This window comes from Rhincodon typus, chromosome 16 (genome assembly GCF_021869965.1).
Source record: "Rhincodon typus isolate 14 chromosome 16, sRhiTyp1.1, whole genome shotgun sequence".
Taxonomy (NCBI): domain Eukaryota; kingdom Metazoa; phylum Chordata; class Chondrichthyes; order Orectolobiformes; family Rhincodontidae; genus Rhincodon; species Rhincodon typus.
In genome coordinates this window covers 42,812,504-42,824,840 of record NC_063347.1, presented here as the reverse complement: position 1 = coordinate 42,824,840, position 12,337 = coordinate 42,812,504, and the positions used below count along the sequence as shown (strand labels likewise).

At 35.2% G+C, this 12,337-nt stretch overlaps 1 protein-coding gene across 1 annotated transcript in view; it reads right to left on the bottom strand.

Moving 5' to 3' along the window:
• Positions 1-389: 389 nt before the first annotated feature.
• LOC109935040 (RING1 and YY1-binding protein) overlaps positions 390-12,337 on the bottom strand; it is an 89,742-nt gene continuing 77,794 nt past the window's right edge. Inside the window, exons 3-5 of the mRNA XM_048606362.1 lie at positions 11,083-11,250; positions 8,989-9,084; positions 390-4,249 (exon numbers count right to left, since the gene is read on the bottom strand). Coding sequence (XP_048462319.1) covers positions 3,997-4,249; positions 8,989-9,084; positions 11,083-11,250 — 517 coding nt within the window. The 3' untranslated portion in view covers positions 390-3,996. The remainder of the gene's footprint in view (positions 4,250-8,988; positions 9,085-11,082; positions 11,251-12,337) is intronic.

Sequence of the window (12,337 nt, the reverse complement as noted above, 5' to 3'; positions counted from 1 at the left end):
ACAGCATTGCAGTCAATTTCTCCAGATGTGTGGATGTGTTTCACAGTTAAGTTGATTTTTTAAAAACATAATTATGTTGCATTTCCAGAAGGAAATTACCACCATCCAAACAGTCTGAAGTTGGCATAGGGCAAAAGGAGTTTAATTATAGTCTGGAGTAATTTCTGAGAAAAAGGGCAATTGGCCTGATATATATGTGAAGTGGTAATGATAATAGTAGTAATAGTAGCATAGCACTATGGATTTTCTAACAACACACAGAATGAGTATACCAAATACAAAACCTCATGTGAAGAAATGAAAGCAAGTTGGGTGTAATTATAATGTAATGTTTCATCTTAACTATAATCTTCATCTTAGCTTGCACTAAATAATAAACTACAACTAAATCAATTTTAACTATTTTATTTGTGAAAAACTACAAGCAGAATTCATAAATAGACATTTCTATTTGAAGCAGATAAGGAGGAAATAATAAAGTGGCTTCTAATAACATATTCGTGCACATGCCAGTAACAGGAATATATTAACATCTTTTATTTGCTAGACAAAAAGCAGTGTAGATTATAAAGTCCCCAAAACATTTAAGATCTGGAAATAATTTTACCAGCTCACAAAACCACCATGAACACACCAGCATGAAGATTAAAGAAAACAAATCTAGCACGCTGTCAGCCCTATTTAATTTACAGAGCAAAAAACTTTCAAAGCATTATACAGGACATCTTTCTGGGCAAATGAAAATATACCTTGTATAATACAATAACAAAATTCACAAGATTATGTTATGCCACTTTAAACAAGCATTCTATATGGGTCTCCAAAGAACAAAGCTAAGAAATAACAATGTAACCATCTTTACACAGTAAATAAAGGTTACAAGTCATACACAAGAACAGAACTGCTTGCGCATTAAAAAAACTGTTCAGTTCGTTGTCATTTTCTAAATGTTGGCTCTCGAACCCTTTCAAGTTACTTACAAGCATTTTAATATTTCCAGCAAACATTACACTTTATCAATAATTTAAGTTACAATAGTTTATAAAAGTAGACTGAAATATTTTTGGTAAGGCAGATGAAGTGCCACTCTTTCCAATAAGGAATTTCCAGAAATAGTTAGAAATGTTTTTATACAAGTTTCATTAACTTTGAAAGTGGCTCATTATGTTTAAACACTTAACCAATTTCAACTTGCAGAATTACTGTCGCTTTAAAGACTGTTTAAAAAAAGTCTGTGCACCAATTCAGTCTACAGAATATAACATTAAAATAGTGACTAGTTTCCAAGTCATCAACAACATGCCTATTTGGCTGTGTAGTTTCAATTCAGGAGGCACTGCAGAAAAGCTGTCAGGTCCTAAGTTAAAAAAAAACTAGGCTAAGCAGCACATGGAAGCTGGCTATTACCCTAAAGGACAGCACCTAACCAAATAAAAATAGTTCTTCAATAGACTGCGGGTTCATTACATTACATGAAAATTGCATTCAGTTTTTGCCTGCCGTAGCATCATTGTGATATTTATTAAACTTCATTTTCCACTCTGATGCTGAATTATCTGTACAGCTAGTGTTCCATATGTTTCTGAAGGCCATTGTATTTAAAATAAAATTCATTCTCAAGTTTGTCACCTTCCGAAACCACAATATTAAGTGAAGCATTTTGTGTAAACTTTATTTCAAACAATTTAAGTATTAACACTGCACAGAGAAATAATAAATTCCAGAGATACAATTTACAAGAAAGAAAAATATCCAAGTTTGCAAAATCTAAGTGCATTGTTTTGCACAAAGCTAAATCACAGCATGGAAGTGAAACAAATCTTAATAGAAGGGAAGAATTGTCTAACTGTTACATGGGACTTGCATATGTACACATTATATCCCAGCCTTCATCAGCCCAACATTTAGCCATTAAGGAACAATGGGAATGCCTTCCTGTTAGTGACAATATCAAATAAATACTTAATATTTGATAATTAAATGCAAATTTAACATAAAAACTTGAAGATTTAAAAATCAATACATTACATAATGTATTTTAAGTAATTTACTAGTTATTCCAAATGCAAGAAACAATATCATAGTATTAAGTAAGTAATTTATGCTTGCTAATTGAAATTTAGAATAAATTCCTTCCATGAAACTCAACTGTTAGTGATAACTTATTTTTCCTCATGACCGTTTAAGATTAATGTGGAAGCAACAGACCACAGTACTTATTAGACAAATCTTTCCAATGTCATGTGCCAATGGTTGGCGATTGCTAGGTTCAAGGTCTCTGTAAAAGCATGCACTTGAGTATTTATCAAGATAACTGATCACACACATTGTATCATCATACAAGACTCGTCATTCATTATAATCAGAAGATGATTGTTCTTTGAGTTTCTCAATGTCTCACCAAGAAAGAAACACTACTTCCAATACTGAAGCTAGTTGTTTAATAACAGGAGGACTTTCTTCTAAGCAGGGGACAGGACAGAAAACAAAACAAAACATGGTACTTCAAATCCCAACAATTTTGCAGTTTTTAAACGGATTTTTTAAAAAGTGGGTCTCAAAACCAATTATTAAAAAAATGACAAAGGGAGTGCATAAGAACGAACAGACAGGATAATTTCAGTGTGCTGTTTTATTTGCCACAATTTAAATTACCCACAATTTAGTGACCTTCTGTAACCAGCATGGCCATGAACAGTATGGACTCAAGAAGAACACTAAGCTACGATTTGCTTCCGCCCATGGTTAGAGATTTCCTGTTGTTACATCCAACAGAAGCAAATTATTTTTATTTATGGAATGCCAAGAGATTCAGCACGACTTTCTCAATCAAGCTCCCATTGTTTGTCCCATTTTTAATTTACTACAGATTTAGCTTTAACTGTACAGATGTCAAAACAGTACGTAAAATACAAACATTACTGGCTGGTGCTTAAAACTGAAGGTGATACTTAATATGTCAAAATGTTTAAGTCGCAATGACCAATCCATATTTTAATTGTACAACTCATATTTTAATTATAACTACAGCAGTTTACTTGAAGGCAAAAATACTGTTTTTAAAAATGTTTCCTTTTTCAGAAATCAACAAATTCTTAGTCATTATCAATGCTGCTTCCGAATATGTATGCGCTGCTGATATCTACTTCCTCGGTAAAAAAACAAAGTCATTTACCATTAGTAGAATGCAGTAGGTGCACTCGAGCCAAGGGGTTCTTCAATGAATTGCCACTGAACAATTAAATATCTTTCTCCCCCCATTGGTAAGCTGTTTCAATTTGTATGTCAATATAAAACAAGTCGCATCATGCTGTCAAGTATGAGGCAATGTGTCTGTAGGTTAGTTAGGTGGCTGGGAAACTACAGCATTAAATGTGATTACATTTACAGCACACAATGATACAATTTTCAGGTAAGTGTAAGGAGGAACCCACATCTATTGCTTAATAGACACTGAACTAATTAAGCCATTGTTCAGTTGCCTCAAGTGTACTTCTTCTCAGTCTTTTCTGTTTCTGAGGAGTTAATCCTGAGGACAAGACAGCTTTCATTACAATAGTTTGCAGAACGTGATCAACTCTGCTGGAATGCACTGTCCTAATCTTATCCGTTGAATGCTGCATTTATTTCACAGTGTATTAAGCACCAGTGTTTTATGTGTTGGTTTCTAACAAACTTTTATTCTGTTTAAACCAGTTAGACATTTAACATTTCTAAAATTGCTAATAATCAGCACAGTTGCTGGCAACAAAACTTACAAAAAAGTATATGTTGGAAATGGTGGAATTTGCAAATGTAATAAATAAAAGTCAAATGTAACAAAATACATAATGTACATGGAAATTGTGCACAGATTTATAAAAAAGTAGATTCAGGAGCACATCCATTATAAATGATTGTTAGGAAAATATAAAACCAAGGGAATACATAAAAAATGTCAAAAGTATTCATTTATACTTTTCACATTGCATGTGCAGGTCTGGAGCATGGCAAAGCTCAGAACGATTCATCATTTACTGCTGACATTTCACCTTTTGGTGTAGAGGAACGCGATGAACCCTTGTCTGTGCTCTCTGATCCAGAGCTACTTTGGTTCTGTTGCTCAGATCCAGCACTGGATGTGACTGTTGACGATGATGTGGAAGAGGAACGTATTTTTTCTTTAAAGTCTGTTATAATTACTGTAACATTACCCACTGTCACTGCAAGCTGCTGTGCAGTACTTCTGTCTACATTTTTCAGCTTGGGCCTGTAACAGAAACAAGTAATTACAAGATTTGTATCATTTCAAAAATCAAATTATTTGCATTGCAAAAAAATAATTTTATAGCAAATTTTCTTAATTGCAACATCCAATATTTGTGGAAGTCATGGCTTTAAGAGTTGCTGACATATCCTGCCCAAACTTAAAGTTGTACATCAACGTATACAACATTATTTAATTTCTTAAAAGCAAGGAAACAGTGTTAACATAAAAGTCATTTAAGGGCTTTCATGGTGAAACCATTAAAGTTGTGTAAAATGAATGAGTACATTGAGTAACACTTGTTAGAAATACTCTATGACATCTAAACAAGTTCACATTAAATCTGCTCTAACTCAATGGACCCCTTCACACAAAATTAACACACCATTGCCTGTTGTTATGTGCTCCATAAATGCTTCTACTCAGACAAGAGCTATACATTGCAAGGCCTGCGACATTTACAAATTAGGAGATATAGACATCCACCATGGGTCATCTAAGAAACTCCATTCCATCATAACTACAAAAGCAAGAAGCTATCATAAACCTGAAACTTACAACATGCCACACAATAAATTCTATATTAGGGAAAACAGGCTGCAGCTTACAAAATATATTTAAGAAACATCAAACATACTTTAAATAGTGAATGGGACAAGTCAACTATCAAGCTTGATCACCTTAAATCGCTACCACATCCAACTGTACAACTCCAAACTTATCCATTATCACTGGTGTATCAAATGCATCAGGAAGATGCAGCAATATGACATCATTTCTCAAGACTGACTTCTCAATAAGATCAAATTAAGCTTGCTCAAGAAACACATTACCATCTATTCTACTCAGTCTACAAATCAGCAGTCCCATTACAAACATAAAAAAGACTGATCGATGAGTAGGAAAATCCAATCTATATTCTTATCTCTCACTACAAATCACAACCTCTTTTCACCTACTGAATCAATCATTCAATAACAGATAATATCTGCCGAATCAAATGCTACCAGTTCTAAGGAAAACAAGGTAACAACAGCTCTTTTCTGGTCAAATATGACATGGTGAACCACAAAATCATCTTACTCAATGCTAGTATATTTCCACTAAATCACCACCCTTGTGCAAAATCTGCATGAAATGAACAGTAAACATTTCAGAACAGACTGTAGCTAAAGCTCATTGCAAAGAAAGCTCTTAGCCTGACTCAAGTTGGCAAACACCATGCTTTGCTGAAAGCTTATTGTTGGAAAAATTGAGATGAATTTTTCATTAAATTTAAGAAATTGCTTGATTAGTTTTAATACTGAAGTATTTTTATGTTTTGTGAATGCATAGAAAAGTTATTCCAGCTACAATGAGGATATTGATTACATATAAAACCAGAGAAGAACTTGATTAATATAGTTCTCTACATTCATACCCCAAAGTACGCCACATGGATGATACTTCTTGCAATAATCACCTTATTTTATAGGCAGTCAATTTGTACACAGGTTGATCCCACAAAACAAATTATACTAGTCAATCTATATTTGCCAATGTTGGTTGAAATGAGAATGTTGGGCACAAAACTGGGTAACTTGATACCCTTTATCAAATGAAACACCACAGGAGCTTTCACTTTTCATCCAAAAAGACAGAGCAGAAGCAAAATATTTCAAGTGCCAGCAATCTGAAAAGACAGGTTAGATAGAACTAATGGCAAGAAAACAAAAAGTTAACACTTAAGACTCCTCAGAGTTGGGTGTACAGCTTGAACAGTTAAAGTAATGCAGAGCCAGGAAGAAGGTCTGTGGTAGGATTGAAGACAGAGGTGATAATGACAAAAGCAGATTTTAATTTTAATTAAACGAATAAGCAGGTCCAGGAAATGTGTAATGACTATAGCAGAAGCATGACCAGTAACTTCATATATCATTTTTGCCACAATTAAACATTACAAAAGCGCTTCAGAAGAGCAATCAAAAGAAATGACAGAGCCACAGAGATATCAAGACAGATGGCCAAAAAGCTTTTCTTTTACTTTATTCATGAGACGTGCGGGTCACTGGACAGGCATGTTCTAGATGACCACAGACGTTCGTAAAATTAGAAATCAAAATTAAGATACAGTCCTCAAATGAGGAAAACAAACTGAAAGGATGGCTGAAAAATGAACATATGGCCTGTGGCACACAAAACTGGAGTAGAAATAGGCCAGTCCTTGATCCTGCTCTACCATTCAATAATATCAATGCTGACCTGTTTCTTTCAAATTCCACATTCCCTTGTAGCCATCTGATTCTGTTACCAAATGAGATGCTGTTATACTCAGGGGCTAGTCATTTAAGGGAGGACTAGTACTGGTCAGTCAACCACACAAAATTCTGAATGCTAACAATACTGGAAACAAAGCTGTCAAACTGCATAAAACTACAAATCAGTTCACATGTTTCAATGTTCAGAATGGTTGAAAGAAGCAAGAGAAAACAAAGTGAACTGTGTCTGACTAAGATTTTGGTTAGGACACAGCTTTGCTTTAGAAGCTGCTGAACTGCGAAGTTGTTTTGGTTTTCACTCTCTCCAGTTATTTTCCAGTTATTGACTTGTTCTAAGTTCTGAGAAAATAACTCCAGTCTGAATGAAATAAGGACAAGTCTCTTAGAGGTCTGTGGAAGCTGTCTGCATTACCTTGTATTCTAAAGTCATTGGTCAAAGTGTCCTGAATGCCTGTAATACAATCCATTGTTAAACGGTTTCACAAAGGCCTGGTATTGATCAAATCAGCAAATTACAAATCTATTACATATTTATTAATTAGATTGCCCTGTAGCTTGTGTTCTACTAAAGTTACATTCTTGATAATAAATTGTTAATTTCTAAGTTATAATCTTGGGTGTCCAAGATCTGTAATTTGTAAAGTCTGGTTAGGAACAATTGAGCAATTTTGAAGGTCATGAATGCTTTAATGTCACTGTGTTGAAAATACAGGGATAGAGAGACTGACTTGGTTTGGCTTGCTACCTCTATGTCAAAACACTTCCTGACAAATTATGACTAGATGAAGTCGATATACTCAAACTTAAAATTCTAACTCAGAATTTGAATCTCTCAAGCGTAAGATCGACTGAATTATTGGTACTAATACATGTTGACAACTATAGGTTTGCAATGTTTGCAATATTTTATAACCAGTTATTAGTACATATAAGGGTTATTCTCTAAAATAAGCATTGTGATAGCTTTCGCAATTTATAAATGCAAACAATTCATGTAATGACTCCTCAACCCAAATTTCCAAGAAAAACACAAAATTGAAACAGATTAGACTGAAAATATCTTGTTTGGTTAAGTTGGTTTCCACTAATCTTTAGTAACGTTGAGCTTGCTTTCGAATGCTGTCCCTAGTCATAAAGTCAGGAATGTGAACTGACAGATGCGTTTAAAGCAATGGACTTAAGCTAGTGCAGAAGAGCAAATCTAGGATGTTACGATATAAATTTGGTAGCATATTAATTCATAGACATACCCATATATTCACTTCATAGGACCACGTGCATTTCAAAGCTGCTAATAACCTCACTCAGGAAAACAACTGTACATAACTGACCGTGGTACAATCACAGACAATCTAGGAATTACAAAGGTACCTTGGCATACTGCATCTGACTTTGAGCTTCATTCCCTTGACCAGCAACTGGGAAGCAAAGGGCAAAATTCTGAATGCTAACAATACTGGAAATGAAACTATCAAACTGCATAAAACTACAAACCAGGTCACATATTTCAATGTTCAGATTTGTTGTGCAGACAGAATAGTTTCAACTTGAGGTCAAAGTTTTCTGCCTGAAGTAAAACAAGTACTTAAGATTTCAGAAAATTACTGCAGATGCTGGAATCTGAAGTGAAAACAGAAAAAGCTAAAAATGCTCAACAGATGAGGTAGCATCTATAGACAGAAATAGTAAACATTTCATCAATCTTTAAAAAGTCATAAAGCTCCATTAACATCTGTCATAAGCTGGAGTTGCTGTATGTTTGCTGTTGCTGGATCAAAATCCAGAACTCCCTCACAGTTCAGAGAGTGTCCCCAAACTCCAAGGACTGCAGTGATTCAAAGCAGCTCACTACTACCTTCTCCAGAGCAATTAGGAATGGCTAATGAATACACGCCCAGCCAGCAATGTCCACATCCCATGAATAAATTATTAAAAGCTATTAATAATGTGCTCTCTTTGGAAAATGGTACCATTTTCCAGACTAGACAAAAATCAAAAGACTAATTCAAATGAGTTGTACAAATGAACTTGTAGCTTCACAAATTTCAAAGGAGTGTCTTTGGTAGGAGGATCCAAAATGACAAAAGACCAGCCATGGAAACATGTTACTTTCTTCAACATGAACACCTGGGCAATATTTGAAAAATAACATTTCTGATGTCAGAAATGTTGGACAATCATAATAAATAGCATCACCAATGCTTGTATCAATACTACATAACTAGTCAAAGAAGCATGTATAAGTGAACAGGATCAGATCCAGGGGACTGATTTTACTTTCCATCAATTCAAAATGCTAAAGAGATACTACTCAAAATATTATGAAATGAAGTGTGTTCCACCCTTGTCAGATCCATCAAGTAAGCTCTAAGCCATATTAAGTACACAGTTGTTTGCTGCTGATTTAGAACATCAGCGTTCCACTTAAGGTCAAAAAACAAAACATTTCATGCTGCACTTTTGTTCTAATTGCCAACCAATTACCTTGAAGTGTGTAAGCTGTCAGTTTTTGTTACAGCTTTCCCAGACTGTATACTGTTAATTTCACTCGGAGGTCCTTTTTCAAGTTCCATCTTCGGCCTGAAAATAAAGCCACACTATTATCATCATTGCATTACTTACACACACACACAATGCATTATTCTACCACAGAAAATGTTACCAAATTATTAATGATCCCGAAACAATTTTTGATGAAGCATAAAGCTAACAAACATTGGATTTCCATTGAATTATAGAATCCCTACAGTCTGGAAACAGGCCATTTGGCCCAAAAAGTTCACACCGTCCCTCCGAAGAGCATCCCACCCAGTCCCATTCCGCTACCCTTTCCCTGTAACGAGGCATTTCGCATGTCTAGTCCACCTAATTTACACACTCCTGGACACCGAGAGAAATTTAGCATGGCCAATCCACCTAACCCAGCACATCTTTGGACTGTGGGAGGAAACCAGAGCATCCAGAGAAAACTCAAACAAACACAGGGAGAATGTGAAAACTCCACACAAACAGCTGCCCGAGGGTGGAATTGAACCTGGGTCCCTGGCGCTGTGAGGCAGCAGTGCTAACCACTGAGATTTTACTTCATCTACCAATGGAATCCATACACTAAATATGCTCCCTAAATGTAATAAGCCACCATTACTCATTAAATTCAAAATAGATTTATACCAAAAACTAAACAGGATCAAAATTTGTGATGGCTTCTTTTAAAAGAAAATCAAGCCCCTTTCTATGCCTTGAGGTGCAAAGTTGCTTTCAACGGAATTCCAAGATGAGACTTCTTTATCGAATTTGCCCTGTTTATGATGATGCATAATCAACATTATCATAGTTGTCATGTTACCACAAAATTCCCTACTATTCTGGTGCAATTTGTAATGAGAATGGTGCACCTATACCACACATATCGTACTGCTCACCATCTGAAAGCATACCATAAGCCAAACTGCCAGTACTTAGCCAAAAAAAAAAACCTCCCCATACAGTTTATGTAGATAAGTAAACAAGCAAACAACTGGAGTATAATGTGGAGAAACATGAAATTTCCACTCTTCCTTCCAAATGGATAGAGCAGATGGAGTGTTTTGCTTTGGAAAAAGTGAAAGACCAGGAATGACTGGTATTCAGAGTTGCTTAGTGCCCTTGTAGATGATTCAGCAAGTTAATAAGTATAGCAAGCAATAGAAAGGCAAATGGTGTCTCATTACAAGGGGATTGCAGCATAAGAATAAGTGGTGTTGCTGACATGATGTAGGGCTTTGGTAAGACTATATCTGGAATATTACATATTGGTTTTGGTTTCTTGACCCAAGAATAGATGCACAGGATTGTTGATGGGGTGGGACACAATTTCTCACCAGAAATTGTGATCAGGGATGACAGCTATCTTACAAGGAGAGGATGGGCAAGAATGGGTTTATATTTTCTAAATTTAGAAAAATGTAAAGTCATCTTATTGAAATGTATACAATTCTTTAACAGCTTGACCAGGTGGATATAAAAGGAGCTGATAATCTGGGCTGGCACTCAGGAACTCAGGGCAACCTCAGGATAAGGGCATAGTCAGTTATGACTGTGATGGGAAATAAATGTCTTCATCAAGAGGCAGTAAATCTTTGGAATTCTTTACTCCAGTGGACCCTAGAATACAGTCACTGGCTGAGCACCAAGAATGAGATTGATAGAAATGAAGAATACACGGACAGAAGAACAAAATGGAGTTGATATTTTTATTTAAAAAATGCAAAATGGCTTTAATGAATGGCAGAGCAGGTCCAGAAGGCTGTATGGCCTACTTTTTCTCATGTCCTTTTGAATTTAAGCACATTGTACTGTGTTTCTGGAGAAAGTTGCACCAACCTACTGCTTTGTCAATGCTCCTGAATCGTCACTAAATATGAGATTAAAACCGGACAGAGGTCATAACTTATTGGATCTATTAACATACCTCTCCAAAAAAATCTTCAAATCGAAATTATAAATAAAGCATTCAGTTCATCTACAATTCAACTATGGAAATTTCACTGCCACACAGAAAACTAGAACTGACACAAATAATTGCATAATTCCACTTACTTTATCTTTTTATTGCTGTTCTTTTTGCTTGCATTTGAGCTTACTTCTTTCTCTTTGTCAGGCTTATCTTTTTCAACCTTTTCCTTCTTCTCTTTTTTTGGAGGTGGAGGTGTTGCATACTGCTGTGCTACTTGTTGTGCAACCAACTGAGAGTTTATTCTTGGTTTTCTGAAATTCAAAATGAGGCATTACTTTTACTGAGTGCATCAACATTCCTGCAAATACAAGTACACATGATGCAGCAGCTTACAAGTGTAAAACATATGCTGATACAAAACAAAAAACGTGCCAAGAGATACTCAGACTAAATTAATACTAAATTTGATGTTTAAATTGCTTTGAAAATATTCACGCACATTTGTAAAATATTACTTTCCATCCATATTGTAACACAATTATGTAAATGCCCATGAAGTTTCACATGGCTGTCCACAAAGGTGATGCTGAACTAAATAAGGTTAAGCAGCAGTGACCAATGTTTTGGTCAAACAGACACATTTTCAGGGTGATTTTAAAGAAACAAGGAAAGGTAGAAGGATTTAGTAAGGAATTTCTTCAGCAGGTGGTCTCAAACTTTCTTCAAACTCTAAAATATTTTTAAGACCTTAATTACAAACGATCAGTTCTTGGGCTGGATTCTCCACCCTGGACCATTTATGTTTTGTAATGTCTTTTGATAAATTTTGTAATTCATGCTGCATCACTTAAGGGATGAGAAGGAAAGAGGTGAATACACAGGGTTTGGGATCAAAATAAAATGTGAGGCTAAAGAAGATTATAAGGAGACAACTGAACATCGGAGACGAAAAGCCAAAATTTCAGAGTCTGAGGAAGACAAAAATAGGGTCAAAGTTGTTTTTTTGAGGGCTCGTCATGAGATTTTCAGGATGGTAATTGTTGATTTTTAACATTTGGTTTAGAAGGGGCACCTTTACCAATCTCATCAACTTCTTTAATCAGTGTGTTGTCATTCAGTAACATGGAAGTCTGTATTTTTGTTGTTTTGTGGGCTATTTAGACTGAGAAGAATTCATAACATCTTAAAAAATTATCACCTGTCAAATAAATCTGCCTCCAACACATTTACACCCTTCTTAAATAAGAAGACTAAGACTGCGTACAGCATTAACATCCTATAGGCCACGGTGTTTTCTTGTGCTAATTGAAACAAAAGTCATAAGCTAACAATAGCGGATTTTTATTTTTCCAATACAACTTAGGCACACTTCTAAACAAAAAAAAAATTACCTTAAAT